We start from the raw sequence: 20,474 nt of genomic DNA, 5'->3' as shown, positions 1-20,474 counted from the left end.
TTGGCACTCATTCCTGTTTTCTACTACCAACTTCCTGTTCGTGTGTAGAAGCTTTTATTTTGATGGGACGATTTCCTGTAAAAACTGTTTTTGGCGTAGTTTTCAGCAGCAGTCCCGGGAGTTTTGAAATGTGATGGCTTAACGGAGCCTATGGAGATTTCTTTTGTCATTAGCAGCCCCCTTGATAGAGGCACAAGGTATGGTTATGATATAAATGAGGACACGTTTAGATGTTTCTGTGACAGTTGCTACATTTGTTAAATGTTACGTTGATACGAACTTCATGTTATAAGGTTTACGATTGTAAGAGTGTGGATTATTTTTGCTTACACGCTGTTTCTATGTATACATCCCCAGCTCTTACGGTGAGATTGATGGTTTACTGCCATTAAACCTTCAAAACGTCATCAGTAAAGTGTCATCCTTCATTCGGGGGGGTTCACTACAAATTGTATAACCATCCATCCATCCATCCATCTTCATCCGCTTTATCCGAGGCCGGGTCGTGGGGGCAGCAGCCTAAGCAAAGAGGCCCAGACCTCCCTCTCCCCAGCCACCTCCTCCAGCTTATCCGGGGAATGCCAAGGCGTTCCCAGGCCAGCCGAGAGATATAATCTCTCCAGCGTGTCCTGAGTCTGCCCCGGGGTCTCCTCCCGGTGGGACATGCCTGGAACACCTCACCCAGGAGGCGCCCAGGGGGCATCCTTGTCAGATGCCCGAACCACCTCAGCTGGCTCCTTTCGATGTGGAGCAGCAGCGGCTCTACTCTGAGCCCCTCCCGGATGGCCGAACTTCTCACCCTATCTCTAAGGGAGAGGCCAGCCACCCTTCGGAGTGTTGTATTGCTTATAATGTTTGCACTCCGTGCTTACTGTCCCTTGTGGTCCACCGTAGTGGCAAGGGGGAGTGTTTGTTGTCACGAAAGTGGGTGTGTTTTATGTTGAACTGGACGAGCGGCAATAAAGATAATGGTGGCTCACGAAGCAGATTATGAACACGTTATTCATAAGTTTGAGACAGAACATTACACGGAGGAAGCTCATTTCTGCCGCTTGTATCCGCGATCTCGTTCTTTTGGTCACTACCCACAGCTCGTGGCCATAGGTGAGGGTAGGGACGTAGATCGACCGGTAAATTGAGAGCTTCGCTTTTACACTCAGCTCCCTCTTCACCACGACGGACCGGTGCAGCGTCCGCATTACTGCAGCTGCAGCCCCAATCCGTCTGTCGGATAACTATAACTATAGATTCCTTTTTGTGTCTCCTGAAGCTGCCCTTGCATTTGACAAGTCTTGCTTGTACTGAAGCTCTAGTTTAGTTGAATTGCATGTTTTCACTGTGCAGTATTAGTAAGGAATGTAGGAGTGCCTTCACTGGAGTCTCTGTTCTCTGTTCTCTGTTCCCAGCACTGATACTGGATTGAGATTTACAGTCTATAAAGTCTTTAAAGGACTTCAGCGGCAAAGAGAATATTTTCACACACTTACTGGATGTTAAGTCTGTTTGCCATGACTTTAAACCAATTTGTTAAGAAAGTAAAATATCGTCTAGCTATTGTGATATTAATCAGAATCAGAATACTTTATTGATCCCGAGGGGAAATCATTTAATATTAATAATTAATCATTATATTAATACTCAATATTAATAGTAATTATTAATTAATAATATTTAATATTAATTATCACTACAGTGTCATTATTTATCTTTAAATTCATTTTAATGACTGCTAACTACGGTGCACTTTATCCAAAAATTATCCAGTATTTTATTTTGAGCATGAAATGCGGTCATTTCCGTTACGGTCTTCGTTACGTTCAACAAACCGGATCGCTTTAAGAGGCACAGCGCACGCGCGGCTTGGTTCACCCGCTTGAGGCCTCAGAAAGAGCACGAGATGCAAAGAACCAATAAGAGAACAACAGATCCACAGATCTCCAATCAACTATCGGCAACCTCCCGTAAGAACGCTACGTTCAGGTCCCAAAGGAAACCTGATGTTTCTGCCTTAAAACAATTAAATGTAACGTTCAAAGTCGCTCGAACTGGAGTTTACGTTTAAAATGATAATCTGATTGTTCCAGGCTAACGAAAAGAAGTAATTCAGTGAAAGTCCAGTTTCCCCTTTTCTGTGCATATATGTTACTAAAAAGGTTTTTTACTATACTGCATAATAACTCCCAAATTTGGACAAAATAATAAGAAAGTCTATGAAAAATCCTCTTATACAAACTAGCCTTCAGTGTACTCCAGAGAATTAGCTTAAAGTGTCATATAATAACAACAATAAATAACCATCATTATTGTATAGCACTATTTAAAACACATTTCTGAAACTCTTAACACATCACAGAGAGGTCTACATATCGCATCACACAGTATAGAAATATGTATATTCAACCATAAACTGTTACAGATCCTTCTTGCAAACATATTAACATTAAAGCAGTGGTGTGAATCATAGTCAATAGGAAATGGATAAATGGATGGAGATAGAAGGAAATGAAATTACATCTAATTATTACTGGTACATGGTACAGTATAGGACTGCTGCATATTCTTCCCACTGAATGTGTCCAGTTACCCTTAATTAACATACAATGAAAGCTGAGTTAGTCTGAGGATTGACCCTTGTGGGATCCCATAGGAGTGGAGTAAGCTGTTAAGTCTAATTGTTGAATGTTGCCATTGTGTTTCTTAAATTTGTACAGTCTTAGTTTAAGCAGTAGGATCAAAGCCATCCCTTTGATCCTGACCACCTCTCCAACCACTCTGTGCTGGGGGAGGTTTTATTGTAGATACATCCTATCTGAAAGATCTGTTTCTTTTGATGTAAACTTCCTGGGTTTACGACCCTTTGGTCAGCAGGAGGTCTGACACACACACACACACACACACACACACACACACACACACACACACACACACACACACACACTCTTACAGAAGTTCACACATATACATTTACATACAGTGGCTTGTCTTTGTAACCAAAGGGGGTTGCAAGGGGAGGTGTTTTGTAAACTATTGTTTGAAGTTTGTCAATAAAAGGCAGCGAGAGGAGGCCATCATTGGGGTTCTTTGTCGTGCTGGACACAGACGAGGCCTCCCTTGTGCAAGTAATGGATCGATCGACTGTCTTGTTTTCTTCATGATGAATAAGTCTCTAGAATTAGCGGGGTTTGTGGAAACACAGACCCAACATAAGCCCTGTAGTTATTTATATGAATTTTGAAGTGTTTGTGAGATAAGAATGATGAAAACTATGTGAGAGCATCGCTATAACTATAATCTCAGTTCACTATTCTGTTTGAATGGCATTAATCACCTTACCATTACTCAAGAATATTATTTTGGAGTTTCAGTAGGCACAGTGATTTACACACTGGTGCCTTCCTGCAAAAACCTGTTCCTGGTATTAACGCCTGTCAGCGGGGGGCTGTATTCCTGTTTTCTCCTACAATCCAAGGGCCCTAAATTTAATTGACCATAGTGTGAATATGAGTGTGTGGTTCTGTCTCTCAGTGATGGACTAGTGGCAGGTCAAGAGGTACCCATGACAGGTGGGATGGGTTCGTGACACCACAGGTTCCTAAGTTGGAGGAGAGGTTAAGAGGATGGATGGATGGATGGTGTTTTAGTGCTGTGACTCTGAGAGAAACTAGATTAGAACTGATGCAAGGTGCAGGGTTCCTTAACCAGTTGAAGAAGCAGGTTTTTGGAAAACTTCAGTAACGACTTGTATTTTAGAAATGTGGCTGTAATTATATAACAGTGGAAGACACAGGCTGCCTTCAAGTGTTCAGGTATCCAAAGCAAAAGCTGATAACATGAAGGAAAGGGGAGATGACCAGAAAGGTATCTTTGAGAGATTTACCAGGAATAATATCAGCAGAAGGCTATGCATATGAAAATTGGTATTCACGAAATCGAAACTGTACATTCAGGCAACAGTTATTAATTTAAATTAATGTTCAAAATATTTAAAATGAAAGATTTTACTACTTTGTGAAAAGTATTAGTTGATCTTGAATTTAAGGGCATCGACTCATCTTTATAAAGGTGGGACGGGGACCAGAAAAACCCAGAGAAGTAAGTGTTGGAGGGACAGGAATATTTTGCAACTAATTCGCTTATCTGGCCATAGGGAAGTCATTTAATTGGGTATAAAAGGAGCATACTGGAAGAACAGGGCTCTCATTGGTTTACCCATCTACAAACTGTGGCACAATATCAGAATAATGTTCTGCAGTGTAAAATCTTTACTGGGTAAATCTAGTAAAGATCTGAAAACCAACATGATCTTCTGTTACTCAGGTGGCATGCTGTCATGGAAATCACTGCATGGGTTTAGGAACACCTGCACGTTCTGCCTGTGAACACTGACATATCCAAATGGTCTGAGCTGAAGTTTGTTATCAGTGTTTAAAAAGGCTGCATCTCTGATGGTTGGCATTAGATCAGTGCCTATGGAATTGGCACCTTGCACATTTGGAAAGGAACCAAGACTGAATTATATACACAGGTTTTAGAGCAACATGCTCCCATGGAGATGATGTCTTTTACATGTTTATGGAGGATGTTGCTAAGCTGCACACTACAGCAGGGCTTTGTAGTGGAAGACCGCAAGTTCTGCACCAGATATTTGATGATATTTGTGACATCACGAGAGGAAAAGCCGCAGGACTGTTGAGCAGCTCTGTCCCTTATATCAGACAGAAATGGGACAACGATGCTCTCCGAAAAGTCCAGCACCTGGTCTCCTCAGTTCCCAGGTGTTTATGGATGGTTGTTGAAAGTAGAGGTGATGTTGGAAACATGGCCATGCTGCAAGCTTTTTGGGATGTTGCTGCCACCAAATTCACAATGAGCTCATTTGTTTTCTATGTTGCGTTATGAGTAAAGTATGGGTTCATGAGATTTGGAGGAGGTAAAGTTTGTTGAACAGCATGTATAACTTTAACTGAGCTTCCTTAGTCTTTCTTAGCCTGCTGCAGTTACAGTTACAGCCGCGTATCTGTTACAGTGAACCTGCCGTCAGCTGTATAACGTTAGCATTAGCCTGTGTTGATGCTAAGCTGCTATTAGCAGGTCCTGTTCAGCGCTAAGTTGTGTCCGGACGACTTTACAGTTTAGTTTTCTCCGATCACCAGATAACTGTGGATGGCCTCGTGTGTACGGAAGCTTCGTGGTGAAGCGCTTTGGCCTGTGGGAAATGTAGGAAACACCAGGACGAGCTGCGCACCGCAGGAAACAAACATGCTGCTCTGTCTTGGGTGGTTGGCTTTGCCATTTCCAGATTGAGCGTTGTTATATATCTGGGGGATTACTCCTGATTAATTATTTGAGCTGTCACGTACTATGTGGCTGTATCAGTGTGAGTGCAGCTCATCATGGTGTGTCGCACTAATTTAATAACAGTAGATGTTAGCCTGATGTCCTCTTAGAGACCAACAGAGCAACGCTGCTGATTTTATTTTTGTATTTTATAGTTTGAAAGTGACACTTGGGACACAATGAGTGTGCGTCCCAATGTATTGTGCTCCTTCAGACACAGATCCACACAGCATGTGTATATAAACCATGGAAGAAGCAGAGCTTTCATAGTGACACACTGCTTAGCTTCACAGTGTGTGTGACACAGGTGGGTCACTTGGATGGGCAGAGGTGAGGCCTGGTAAAAAGCTACAGCTGTAAACTGTGACAGTGCTCATATAGGGGGCTGTTGGGGTTGTCTCACTTTTGGATGCAGGCTCCAGGGGCCGTTAGGGGAATTGCAGTTTTTGGCACTTCTGCACAGGTTTCAGTTTTCAGCCCTGGAGGTGCCGCCTGATATGAGGTGACACTTTTGTCTTTGTCCTCTCACCGTCTGTGAGAGGTGGGTATCCACCATGTGAGTCCCTCCCTCTCCACCAGTCGGTCAGACGTCTGCCCGTCCTCCAGTCTGTTTCGGCTAAAAGGGAGATTTTCCTTCCTGCTGTGGCCGAGGGCTTGCTCATTGGGGTAGAGCGGTTAGTGGGATTTTCTCTGTACTTCGTGGTCTGTGCCTTCACGTGACTGTTGTTGTGATTTGTTGATCACAGAGACCTAAAAGACCTGGTGACCTCTAATTTCCTGCTTCTAAATCCAGACAGAGGCTGTTGTGCTCGGCCCTAAAACTCTTAGAAACAGCATCATCGTGGCCTCCAGTGAAGCTGTGAGGAGCCATCTTTGAGCAGAATATATCATTCAGTGTGCACAAACAACCACGTAGGTCTGTGAACTAAGCTGAGAGTGATTCTAGCTGCACGATTGTGAGTCAGTGTTATCAGACAGGTGCCATGAAAAGCCTCAAAGCCTCCAGTTAACCTGAAACGCTGCAGCACGAGTACCAACAGGAAGTAGAAAGAGAGCATATCTGTCACATATTAGCTCCTCTTCACTGACTCCCTGTTAAATCCAAGATTTAAAGTCCTCCTTCTAACAGACGAGGCCTCGAATAATCAGCCTCTGTCGTCTCTTAAAAAGCTTGTAGTACAAAGTTATACTGATAGAGCACTCCCTCCTCAGACTGCAGCCTTATTTGTTGTTGCTAGGTAGAATAGGAGGCAGTGCCTTCAGCTGTCTCTCAGTGGCCCATCTCCTGTGGACCAGCTCCCAGCTTGGATTCACGAGACTCCCCATTTAGTTTTCGTGTTTTTTCTCTAAAGCTTATTGTTAGAACTGGATCAGGTGTCTCTGAGCCGTATCCCAGTAACACTGCAGTAGGAGGGCTGCTGGGAGACTTCATCATCTATCACCATGTGTTCTCTTTGAAAGCTACATATTTCTTATATAAGATAACGTAATCAGGCACTGTTAGCATCTCTGTTTGAACACTTATTAATAGATATACACGACAGCACACTGCCACAGTACTAAAATAGTTTAGCAAAGTGCATTTGGAAACAACAATGTACACGTCATGTAAGTTCATATAAAGTTTCATCCAGACTGATCACATGTCTCTGAGGTGAGGAGGAGCAACATCACCTCATTACATCATTTTATTCCCTGTTCACAACCACAGTTTAAATCATGATTCAAGTACAGATTTGAAGCTTTAACAAAAGTATTGCTTTCATTTCTCATAAATATTTTAATGCTCTCACCACATTTATTGGACACATTCATTTTAAATATAAAGATTGTTTTTAATACCTTGATGAAAATCCTTTGCAGATGATGCCTCAGGTCTAAAACTGTATTCCCAGTATTCCCAGTGTGCCTCCTTAGTGTCATGGTAACACGTTGGCTCAGGAAGTGACAAAGTCACTTTTTAAAGGCAAATAAGAAGCTTTAAAAAATAAAAGCTGCCATATGAAACAAATGGAGCTTCCTGCTGTGGTGACCCCAGAGTGACTAAAGCATTTCTATAAACTAACACAAGAATAAACGAAAACATATCAAAATGAAAAGTAACTGCCATAAATCTCATGTACTTACACAGAAAAGTCAAAGCTCTGCCCATCAAAGCCCCGACTGTGATGACCTCAGGGCTCCACCACAGCAATCACAGGCTGCCACTGTGCCGCTGAGTGCTCTCCCAAAAAGCCGCGGCCCGTCAGGCCCGTCGGGCTCGTGCAGTCTGAGTGTTGCACAGCAAAGCCTCCGTGGTGTCATTTCTAAAGCATCGTGCTCATGCATTGTTCTGGCTTGTATTGCTAGTGCAGACCTAGCATTACAGCACAGCCTGTATTGTTTGCTGTATAGGCAACATCCTGTAGAAACCGCTGGCACTGTTTGGTTTCAGACTTTCAAACCATTCACAGCCATGAAACAGGACTGAGCTTATTTTCAGCATCACCTAAAATATAATGAAGGCTTTCTTTATGCTGTTGGAACGTCTTCTTTATGTTGGTGACACGTTTGAAAGTGTTCAGATTTAAAGTGCAGTGGTGTGTGTGTGTGTGTGTGTGTGTGTGTGTGTGTGTGTGGTGTGTGTGTGTGTGTGCACTGTCACGCTGCTCTGACTGGTCAGTGACTCTGTTCTACATATTGTAGTAAATAAGCTGTTGATAAGATGAACAGGTGCTGACTTACCTGTTCCTGTTTTTGGGAGCCAGTAAACAGGCTGCTGGTAGCAGGTGGACAGTACAGCCTGGCTTATCGTTATGGTAACAGCAGGTGGGTGGGACTGGGTGTGTTTGGGGAGGGGCTTGGGTTACTGTGTTAGTATATTAATAGTATTCAAAAACAATATGTGTTTACTGATGCTGCTCATCCCCTCATTGTTTAGTATATGTAATAAATAATTGTTATTATTATCAATATTATTATCAGGTTAAGTGAAATTCATTCAGTCCAACTCAAAGAGAATTTCTATTTGTGCAAAATATTCCGTTTGCATAACATCAAGAAGCATAAATTCTTATTAAAATATATAAGAAAACCAAAGTGTTGTTTAGTTCGTGGGTGGATGGCTGAAGGGTAATCTTGGTTTCCTTTGTTTGGGACAAACATTTGGGAATATTTGTTTGAGAGGAAGAACTTTACATTATATATATTATATATATTATATATTATATATATTATAACACACGATAACTTTAAATGAATGTCGTGTTTTTAATTCCGCTCCGGACTCGTGAATCTCAACCCAGCAGCAGCGGTAACGTTTGCACGTCCTCTCCCGTTAATGCGGCAGGTAAATAATCAACTAACAGTGCACATTATGTTAGCGCGATCTGCCTTATTACAAACCTGCCATCACTGTGCATTTAGTGACCATGATGAGACAGACAGAGTCTGGCTCAGATGCTGGCAGTTCTCGCTGCAGTCTGCCGGTAGCGTCTCCTTTCAGGCCAGGATAGACGAACGTCACCGAGCAGTGACTCAGTTTGTGGTCAAAGGCTTGCACCGATTTTCGGTAAGTGAATGTGTTTAATTGTAGGGACATTACTGGATATTCTTGTGTAATTGCTACAGAATAATTTATGTTACACTTTGTTATTGCTACAGGAGAATATTTATTTTATTATTTTACATTTACATATTTCTTTCCTGGGGACCCTGTGACACCCATTGAAGAGCCGTAGGCTGTGGATCTCTTAAGATCTCACTGTTGGGTTTGTAAGGCCATGTTACTCCTAAATTTCTACCTTGTTCAAAGAGAAGATATAAAACAAAGTTCTGAGCTAATCGACCTTAGTGTTCTCCTTTTTTAAACAGAATCGATAAAGAATCGAAAATGGAACCGGAATCGTGAAAATCTTATCAATACCCATCCCTATTTGTCGGTACTGCGCAAAGTGGCCAACAATCCAGCAGCAGCGACCGATTGGCTGTTGGCGGTCAGCTCCGCCCTGTCGTCCAGCCAGCGCCTGTCCTCCTCTCTTGTCCTGATTGTGACTTATCTCATCATCATGGGTCAGGAAAACATCTGCCAGCTGGCTTTGAAAGCAAGCCAGGCTGTCGCTGCTGCCGACCCCTGCCAGGTAGATAACCCACACAACTGTTCTCTTAAATCTGTGGACTGAATATAAAGTAATGCATGTTGTTCCCTCTGACATGTAGATTTGTTGTATGTAAGGGAGCTAGCTTGTGTTTGTCTTTTTAAGAGCAGGAAACACATGTTGATAACCTGGTGTTTTGGCACCAACACATGACTTTGAAATGGTTCAGATCAGCAGGAAGATAAAAGCTGTCACTGCTGTGTGATTGCTGCTGATCTGCTGCCGTATAAAGGGAGAGGTTAGGGAGTGCTCTAAGGGGACAGACCTCCCTCTGGACTTGTGTTGGAGTCACTAGCTGCAGATGAAGTGTGAGTTTACCCCTCATTACTCAAGCGTGCACCGGGCCCCAGAGGATTCACCTTCTGCTCTAATTGCTCCCAGAGTGCTGCACACACTGGTGTTTGGATGCACTGGTTGAAGGTTGTTGGCATATTTGAGTCCTCTGGAGATCTCTGCTCGCTCGTACTTGTCATGTTAAACGTGCAGCAGCAGGTCTTTGTTACAGGAAAAGCCAGAAGCTAACCACTATGAAACCTAAATGATGATTTACTGCAGTGATTTTGATTCAAAGTGATGTTTTTGGCTCGACAGCATTAAACGTGTCATCGCTCAGCTTTATTTTCTTTGCCCCTCCCTCTCGCTCTCGGGCCGTGCAGGTGAAGCGGTCGCTCTGCAACAGTTAAGGCTCGGAGTGCCATTAGGTGTGTGGTGGTAATTAAGCTGTGACACTGCACAGCAGCGTGGTGTGTCTAAGGACCGTGATGCTGTCTCACTGTTTCCTTATTTGTAACCTGTCTCATACTAAAGTGTCAGGACTTCATGTGTGATCTTTGAAGCTTTAACTGACTGCAGAGTACAAGATGGGCACCACACATTTAGTATCACAAGGGCAGACTCAACCCTGCTCTATCTGTTTATGCTGAACATCCTGTGAAGCTGTCAGTTTGTGTGCACGTACAGGTCAGTGATGCAGCCTCTGTACGGTCTGACAAAGTGCATTTAATGTTTGGTTGGTGTGTTTGCTGATGTGGGTGTTTCCCTCTGCAGGTCCCGCCCCTCGTGCTGCTTCTTTTGTTCAAACTGACCAAAGAAAAGAATCCTGGCTCACGCTGTTCTCACAAGCCTGCCAAACCTCGGCACTCATAAGGTACGACTAAGAAGAACCTGTACTGACTGTGAGCGTCTGGAGACGGGGCTGGAACATCAGCAGCACCTTTCTACTTCATCTGAGCGCTCACAGTGTGTTTTAGTCCATCATACACACATGTGAGCTTTTATCTGTGGGGTCATCCAGGTCATGTAGTCTGAGGAGCTTTTCTTCATCCAGGAGGATGTCTGTACTTTTGCACAAGGTGAAGTGTTTGCTATGTGCCAGGGAGCTGGGATATAACAACAACACCTCATCCATGCTTAGGCACTACAGAGCTTTGCATGAGAATAAGGGGAACACCGATTGTGGAGCAAGACCAGGTGAGCCATCAAATGTCATGATAATATAGCATGCAGTAATGTTACTAAATGATATAACAATATTATACAGCTGTAATAAGTTACGTGTGTGATATTTATATTTGTGCTTTGTCTTTATTGTCTTTCCTCAGGAGAACAATCTCAAATAGATGAAGACCAGGGGCCCGTTCTTCGTACCTCGCTAAGTAAGTTAGCTGGATTTGATTGTTGACGATTTCGCGTGATCTTGGATCGTTCGGTTCCCCGAAGCTCATCCGGGACTTGCTGTCATAGCAACAGAGCCGTAAGCGTAAACCTGCTCGGGAGCAGGTTTACTTTATGTAAACAGGATTAGATCGCGGCCACGCAGGTATGTCCGCTTCATTTATACGAAAGCAACAGCGATATTCCACCACTGTTTCACCATAAATAAATAACATCAATGTAACTAAAGATAATGCAGCACTTGATCCTTTTATTGATCTCACACAGATACATACAGGTCATTTCCTAAAAAAAGGGAAATGTACTATTAACATTCTATTACATGTATGTGATTATTACAGATGTAATTCATATTTCAGAGTAGTAATTGTAAATTACTTCGTGTAATCAAGATGAGAGACCACGGCTATAAAAGCGAAGGTGGATTTGGGAAGTCTGTCGCAGCCATGTCCTGTCCGTTTACGCGAGCCACCCATTGCGGAAGGTGCAAGATTGATAAGGAGAGTCCTCAGAATCCAGCGCATATTGCGGGACAGACAGGATCCTTTAGCTCAGCGCGACAGTGTGCTCATTGAGAGATATCGATATTCCCGTGAGGGTATTATTTACTTAACCAACTTGTTGACGAGGGGGTGCAGGACCACCACCTGTCTTTTTTGTGCTCTGCCCTTTTCTTGGTTGCTGTTATGAACAAACAAACAGATTATTTCAGGGTCTCTTTTCAAGAGACTAAAAGCAATATAAGTGATAAATATTACCATTCTGTAGAATATTCTTATATTTCACTTTTACTTGTGCCCATGTTCTAGTGGGTCCTGTTGTGGCTCTAATGTGAAAGGGGATATAATGTAACATAATATAATATAATGCCATATAATATTGGATAATATAGTGTAATATAATACATCTACCCTACTGCCTACTGGTGTTGGCCAGAGGGGCCGATGGCGCGATATGGCAGCCTGGCTTCTGTAAGTCTGCCCCAGGGCAGCTGTGGCTACAACTGTAGCTCGCCTCCACCAGTGTGTGAATGTGAGAGTGAATGAATAGTGGCATTGTAAAGCGCTTTGGGTGCCTTGAAAAGCGCTATATCAATCCACTCCATTATTATTGTTATTATTAAATTACTTACGAGTTTAATTTGTCAGCAACTTCCTGCCAGCCCTCGCTCCTTGCTTTTGCAGCCTTTGCAGTGTTCCCTTGCGTTCTGATTAAACTCTGAAACTCCTGAAATCCCTCACTCAAGAGTTCTTGCTCTGCTGCCAAAAAATACCGAGCGCGCTCCTTCGACATTTTCGCCGACCAATCAGAGGGTTGCCGATCAATGTTTCTACTATCGATGCGTAGCCCCTTTTACGACACCCAGTGATCTCACATTACTTCATCCAGCTGTACTAATCGTCAACAGCAGGTGTGTTCGGAGAACCGGATTAGCGAGCTCACGGTTAGCGCGATGATTTGGTCTTAGATATGTCATTTGATCTTGGATGTAGTAAGCGACGTACGAAGAACGGGCCCCTGGTTAGCATGGTGATTGAGGACTCCCAGCCATTTAGCATTGTGGAGGACAAAGGATTCAAAAGATTTGTTAAATCATTAAATCCTAGCTATGTTCTCCCCACTAAAAAGGCCATAAAAGCAGTGAAAATTTAGTTTTTACAGAATAAAATGTGGGCAGGACTGACGCCTCAGTGTGTAGCTGTCCATACCTCAACGTTACAAAAGCACAACTACTGTCCACACCCCAACCACACCTCACCTCACAGTAAATGATCATTTCCATTTTAAACATTTCCAAATTATCATTTTCCATACTGCCAGTATAAATATACAAAGTATACTGCCATCACTACAATATAGATGTTTTACACACTCCTTTTGTTGTTGACATTTACAGGCTGTGTGCAAAAGGCCACACTCTTCAAATTCATGCCAACTAATATTTTTACGTCCAGTAGATGTCCTACTAGAGCAAATGAAGCTTTAAGAAGCTTTGCGCTGGGATGAACCAATTGGATGAAAAGCTTCAGTGCTTCATGAAGCTTCATCTGCCCATCACTAGGTTTTATTGACCCAAAAATTGTCAATATTACAGTTCTGATCATTTAACAGTATATATCCATAATTTCGTATCTATTAAAAGAAAGCTGACACATGTGAGACTTAATTAGAGATGTAAACAGAGAGTTATGAAACCTGCAGCTGCAGAAGCCAGCGAAAAAAAAAGAGGCAAACACAGCGCGGACCCGACGACACACCAAAATCTGATTCTGACGCGTCGGGTCCGCGCTCTGCGTTTACGTTTGTATGCAGAATCCGTAAACCTGCTCCCAGTTACTGTTTTAGCTGTTTGGTGTTTGACGACATGTTGTGAGGTTTAACCTGAGATGCTGGCGTTTCAGGCATAATAACGTTAATTTACAAATCGACACGGGATTTTAATGAATCAATATCACTTTATTCAATTTAGTATGGATTGTAATCAGAAAAGCGATAATCAAAACCCACCCCTAATCAAGAACTTGCAAAGTAAAAACATGATCAATGTAAGGTAGCCCTTTTGTTATTTACATTTAAAAAGAGGATTAGTGTTACTGTGTGCTGGCTGAGTCGGTTTCTTTTCTTAGAAATAGTTTCTCCTGCCCTGGAGAAAATCCACTTGCATGGAATAGAAGAGGCTGTGGAGTGCAGGAACCACACTGCAAGCTGGTAGATATGCAGGTATTCCTGGGTCCTGCAGACTATCACCCAAAAACAATAAACAAAATGATTTTCTAAACTGTAGCAATGTAATGTACGTATAGTGTCAAATACATTTTTGTAGTCTTCATTAGCTTTAATTCACATGGAAGTGTTCCTAAAGTCATATGCTGTAATGATATTTACATTATGAAAACATGATTTTGGACATTTCAGGTTTTTCACTTCGGCAGATAAAATGAATTGAGCAAAATCAACTCAAAATATTCCCACACGCCATAACGTCCTCTCTTCCTCGCTGGCTCCATATCTGTCAGTGGAATGATCACCTCTTCGCTATCTGTCACCATCAACACACTCCACGAATCCAGTGGATGATTCACTTCCTTATATCCGTTTGAATCAGGTACCGAAGCAGTTACGTGCGTAATGAAGCTTCGGACGTCACTGGTCACGTGACTTTTGCCAAACGAAGCAAGCCTCGACACAGTGCTTCTGAACCAGTGTGTTGTTTTTTTCGACACACGCTCCGGAGCGTCAGCTTCAAGCGGGCCATCACTAGTGCACACCATATAAACATTGGAAGGTGTGATGGAAAAATAAATACATTTAATAAAGAAACAATATTGAACAATAAGTAGAATATTTTAAAGTAGTGACTGTAAATTAAACTAAAGTGAATCAACGGGTGGTGAGGTGTGGAGCTTACCATGTGTGGCATGCCATCACAACTGCACAAAGTTGGCCTTTATGGAAGAGTGGCAAGAAGAAAGCCATTGTTAACAGAAAACCATAAGAAGTCCCGTTTGCAGTTTGCCACAAGCCATGTGGGGGACACAGCAAACATGTGGAAGAAGGTGCTCTGGTCAGATGAGACCAAAATGCAAAATGCTCTGTGTGGAAAACTAACACTGCACATGACTCTGAACACACCATCCCCACTGTCAGATATGGTGGTGGCAGCATCATGCTCTGGGGGTGCTTCTCTTCAGCAGGGACAGGGAAGCTGGTCAGAGTTGATGGGAAGATGGATGGAGCCAAATACAGGGCAATCTTGGAAGAAAACCTCTTGGAGTCTGCAAAAGACTTGAGACTGGGGCGGAGGTTCACCTTCCAGCATGACAACAACCCTGAACATAAAGCCAGGGCAACAATGGAGTGGTTTAAAACAAAACATATCCATGTGTTAGAATGGCCCAGTCAAAGTCCAGATCTAAATCCAATCGAGAATCTGTGGCAAGATCTGAAAACTGCTGTTCACAAATGCTGTCCATCTAATCTGACTGAGCTGCAGCTGTTTCAAAGAAGAATGGGCAAAGATTTCAGTCTGTAGATGTGCAAAGCTGGTAGAGACAGACCCTAAAAGACTGGCAGCTGGAACTGCAGCAAAAGGTGGTTCTACAAAGTATTGACTCAGGGGGGTGAATAATTACACACACCCCACTTTGCAGTTATTGATTTGCAAAAAATGTTTGGAATCATGTATGATTTCCGTTCCACTTCTCACGTGTGCACCACTTTGTGTTGGTCTTTCACCTGGAAGTCCAATGAAACTGATTCATGTTTGTGGCTGTAATGTGACAAAATGTGGGAAAGTTCAAGGGGGCCGAATACTTTTGCAACCCACTGTATTTTACCTACACATGCATTCTTATATTTAGACAACACCTGAGGGATAAAACAAACTGTAAATGTCTCCAGCTGGTGTTAACAGCACCACTAACACATCTGTGCTGATGGGGTGTGTGTATCTGTGATCTACAGCTCATGTCTGTCACATCAAATGCAGCTGAGTTTATGTAGATCCATAAAGCACAGCTGATCGTCCTGCGCTGTCTGTGGTCCTGAAATGAACCTAATAAACAAAGATGTGTTTTTGAGGTTTATCAGTGTAAAAGCAGAGATCAGACTGATGTCCATCAAATCTCTGTGATGCCATCTCTGTGCACAAATGAATGGCACAATATCAAGAGCAACAAATCAAACACTGCATTAAACAAACTGTGCTAAATATTAGCACCATTAGCAGGGCACTGTGTGTGGCAAATGTTGGTAAATCAGTTTGTGCACATAACTGAAATGTTCCCCTCTCGATGTTTAGCACTTTGACAAAGGAACAAAGAGAAATTCCCACGTCTTCCACACAGTTTTCTCTGTGTGAACACAGACAGTGTTTCTTGTACCCAGTTTGTAGGAGCTGGGATTGGACTCCACCACAGCAGCCTCTGTGTGGGATAGATGCAGTGCTCTGTAGTATAAAGCACTCTGTCAGTGAGCTGGACTCTCCAAACCAGCAGTCATCGTCTAACATCTGCCTTCTTCAGCTGTAACCGTGTGTTTCTCTTGTAAACTTGGCTCTGATCGTATGTGCTGTAATATTCCAGCTTTGCTTCCCGATCGTGCTGCACAGTCTGCACATGCTGGCCGGCTCCCCCAAGCTGAGAGCAGTGGGACTGCGCCTCATGACCGCTCTGTGGAAAAAACAGGTTTGCAATAATAACGCATTACTATAAATGTCATATTCATGTGTTCAAAGCTTCTGTTTGTCTTTGATTGTGTGCTGCTTTGGTCATGTCTGTAAGGACCGGGTCTACCCAGAGCTGCAGCGTCTAATGAGCCAGCAGGACAGCAGGGTGGTGCTGGGGAGGGACGCCCAGTGGGAGCAGATCCTGGCCAGGGCCGCCTGTGTCAGGGACATCTGCAGAGAGAGGTGGGTCCTCCCATACTTACAGAAACAGTGGGCACTTCCTACATTCACTGGTTCATTCATTCAGTGGACTTTGCATGCACAGTGCAGACAGTGTGAGCTTCCAACACCAGGATTCTTCATCTTCCCTTCTAATGAGTAATAATCACTGACTGGACTCTTCATAGATGTTTCTGCTCAGCAAGCTGATGAAAGTTCAGAAACATAGAAATATTTGTTTTTTCAGTCACATCACATCAACTTTGCTTGTTAAGATAAATGAATGCACTTTGTAGCTTTGCAGTGAATGAAGCCTCAGCTCAACGCTCCACTGAGTCCCTGTTTCTCCAAAAATCAGCAGGAGTCCAGTTTTAAATATTTCCGTACAAATGTCCAGAGCAGCTACACGTGCCTGAATCCAGAAGGATCAAAGTCTTACAAAGTTCAGTTCAAACAGAGAGACTGAGAGGCAGCTAACTTCCTGTCTCTGCCAGACTATCAAAATAAAAGCATACATTTGAAGCAAAAGAAATCCAACTATGTCAGTCTGTAAGCACTGCTTCCCATATAATACAACTCTAAGCAAGTGAGCCATAACTTTATAGTTTTAACTTTAATCCAAACTATATTCATCATATAAACTCCACAAACTGCATCCAGGCCTTTATGGCCTTTATGTGTGTTGATGAAATAAAACGATGATTTTATTTGATTATTTCCTTTGTTCTAACCAGCTGGTGCACACTGTTCATCCTCCCGGGGCCTGTTACGCCTGCTAACATGTACATGCAGCTTTTTTAGCAGCATTAGTGAAAACCTGGGAAACCCTCTGGATATATGCTACAGTACAAATTTAGCAAATCATTGAGCTGTTTCGTTGTTTTCACAAATGCTTACGTTTTTCTTCCCCTGCCAGTGGCGGACTCCCTCAGGTATCGGTGCGTTGGTGGTTCTTTGTGTCTGGGGGTGGGCGTCCAGGTACACACTGGCTCACTCCTTGGCGGCCGCTTATCGGGGCCTGGAACCTGGGGCTCGCTCGGGCCACTTCGGAGGTGGGGTGCCCCCGGCCTCTCGGCCTGGGGCTCGGTCACTCAGGCACAGCTGGCTGCCGGCGGAGCTCACGGGCGCGTCACTGCAACTCCCCCTGGCTTCTGTGGCGCGGCTGCCCCTCTGTTGGTCTTCCATGGTCTCTTGTGTTCTGGGGGCCTCTGGATGTCTGGAGTTTTGATCTCCTCCATACCTGCTTCATACCCTGGAGGACGGGGCTGTGGCCCCCCCACACTCCCTAGCAGATCGTTACATGGAGAAACCTTTGGAATACAAGCACGCTGATCCACACAGGTATGCACACAGGTGTTCACTGCTCGTGGACTTAAATTACACCTTTCTTGGCTGCTACTTCGAAGCACATCTGTCCTGCGTGCTGCACAACAACATTGAATATTTAGTATTTACTGCTGTTTACACTAAGCTAGATTAATGCGATGGTGTTGTGTTTAGTATGTTGCTTTGTTTTTTTTGTTTTTTTTTGCTTGTTTTCTATTCTTCTCTCAACAGGTGATCCAGGAGATTTTTATTTTTTTTGTTTTGTATTGTTTAACATTGTAACATGTAACATTGTTTTTCCTTTCCTTCCTCTTTCTTTCTCCCTTTCCTATCCCTCACTCATGTCTGTCAAAAAAAAAAAAAAAACAACAACAAAAACAACAACAACAACAAATGCTTACGTTTGCTTTTATTGTAAAACATTTGCAGCCATAAGAGTTTGCAATGATAAGAAGCTGTGTTTGGCATTTACTTACTTACACGTGTCCTGGCACTTTTAATGCTTTTTTCTTAAATAAAAATGGTAACAAAATTAGAAGAAACACATTTCCCACTTTGTTCACGCTGATGTGTGTGTTAACCAGGCCTTACCAGCATGCAGGGGACATGGTGGCTGCCATTTCACTCACTTTAAAACAGTGCAACAGACCAGACCTGGCAACCCCGGCTGCTCTCGTCCTGCAGGGACTACAGGAGCTGTGTCGAGCAGAGGTACCTCGCCTGTCTCCATTTGTCTCTTTAAATTCAGGAATCATCATTTTTCTGGATCATAACTTTTGAATCTTTTCCAAAGTTCTGGTCTTAAAACAAATCTTTCTTTCTCAGGTGGTGGATATTATCTCAGCATGGAGAACTGTTTGGCCTGAGCTCAGCTGTCACTCACAGCCAGAGGTGGTTCAAGCCATCGCTGAGCTTTTGGCTCTGGTGCCTCAGCTCACAGTTAAATCAGAGCAGTACGAGGTGCGTCGTAACGTTCATGTTGCTCTGTGTTGAGGAGCTAACAGAGCGACACAGGAACTCCACCAGGTTGTTTTTCTCTGTGGTTCTGTCTGTAAACAGGACTCTCACCAGCTGTTTGTATATTCTAACCTCACTGTAGAGTCACATCTCTACATCACTGTGTTTGGTAGCTAAAGTTAGCACATCAATGTAAAGCTGGGTAGAAGCACAAAGTACAGACGTGTGAGGGTCCAGTCCTCAGAGTCCTGCTCTGGTCGGACTTCACAGTAACTAATAAATGGATCAGCGAGTGTGAGCATCTTTTTAAAAACAGAAGTTTTGCTAATTTGTTGCTCTGGAGGATTCAACACAGTGCAGCAGTGGCCGTCCCAGCAGATGAATCCTAGACCATGCAGTGCTGCTTGTTGGAAAGCTCTCCTCCTCTCTAACAATGATATGGCAGTACAGCTTAGGTTTGCAAAGTTGCATCTAAACAAACACAAGACCAAAGGCCAAAACCAAACATGGCGTATTAGCACAGGACATCTGATAGACTCCCCCCCATCATCCTGACTGACACCCCCATCACCTCTGTGGACTCATTCCGATTCCTGGGTACCACCATCACCCAGGACCTGAAGTGGGAGCCCACCATCACCTCCGTCATTATGAAAGCCCAGCAGAGGATGTACTTCCTGAGGCAGCTGAAGAAATTCAACCTGCCAACACGGACGATGATGCAGTTCTACACTGCAATCATCGAGTCCATCCTCACCTCCTCCATCACCGTGTGGTACGGTGGAGCCACTATCAGGGACAAACAGAGACTGCAGCGTGTTGTGCGCTCTGCTGAGAAGGTGATTGGCTGCAGACTCCCATCTCTGCAGGACCTGTACACCTCCAGGACACTGGGGCATGCAGCTCGGATCTCAGCTGACCCTTCTCACCCTGGACACAGTCTGTTTGACCTGCTCCCCTCAGGCAGGAGGCTCCGGTCCATTCGCACCAGAACCTCTCGCCATAAGAACAGTTTCTTCCCCTCTGCTGTCGGACACATGAATAATAACCGTATGACTGTTCCCACCACTAACACATGACCCTACGCTGTGTCACTGCATCATTCCATGTTTGCACTGATCACCACCTGCACTCATGTATATATCATGTATATATCTATCTACTTAGCACTTTTAATTCTTATTCTTATTTTTATTTTTATATCTATTTAAGCATTTATGACAGTATGATTGCACTAAGCACCGCAGCAATTTCCTAATGTTGTAAACCTGCTCAACATTTGGCAATAAAACCCTTTCTGATTCTGATTCTGATAGGGATGCTTTTGGGTTGCAGCCACAGGACCTGCGCAGCACCTTGCAGTCACTGAGTCAGACACAAATTTCTCTGCTGTGTGAACTTAAGCTTAGAGAAAATCGGTGAATGTGAAATAAAACCAACGGCTAAACCTCCTTAGGAAACTCAACTCCTTTGGAGTCAGCACACCCATCATGATGACTTTTTACTACGCCTTCCTGGAAAGCATCATGACCTTCTCCATCAGCTGCTGGTCCCACTCCCTCAGCCTTCATACAGGAACAGACTGCAGCATCAGTGTGCTCTAAAATCATTGGCCTGCCTGTCAGAACTCTGGCAGGTTTTCATCAACAGGCCCTTAG

At 43.5% G+C, this 20,474-nt stretch overlaps 2 protein-coding genes across 2 annotated transcripts in view; both read left to right on the top strand.

Moving 5' to 3' along the window:
* The window catches only part of LOC147336664 (protein NLRC3-like), a 146,332-nt gene that overhangs the window by 62,970 nt on the left and 62,888 nt on the right, over positions 1-20,474 (top strand). The gene's annotated exons all lie outside the window — the stretch shown is intronic.
* Positions 10,589-18,852, top strand: LOC147336669 (focadhesin-like). The gene is made up of 5 exons (XM_086285608.1): positions 10,589-10,620; positions 16,232-16,333; positions 16,430-16,557; positions 18,444-18,570; positions 18,685-18,852. The coding sequence occupies exons 2-5, from the start codon at positions 16,265-16,267 to the stop codon at positions 18,850-18,852; spliced, it is 492 nt and encodes a 163-aa protein (XP_086141734.1). The 5' UTR covers positions 10,589-10,620; positions 16,232-16,264.

Source organism: Aulonocara sp. 'chitande type north' Nkhata Bay, linkage group LG3, assembly GCF_057382095.1.
Source record: "Aulonocara sp. 'chitande type north' Nkhata Bay isolate Kocher_YH1m ecotype deep benthic linkage group LG3, A_spYH_male_GT1.1, whole genome shotgun sequence".
In the NCBI taxonomy this organism is placed as follows: Eukaryota; Metazoa; Chordata; class Actinopteri; order Cichliformes; family Cichlidae; genus Aulonocara; species Aulonocara sp. 'chitande type north' Nkhata Bay.
The sequence above is the reverse complement of the archived record's forward strand: the minus strand, read 5'-3'. Positions and strand labels throughout refer to the sequence as shown.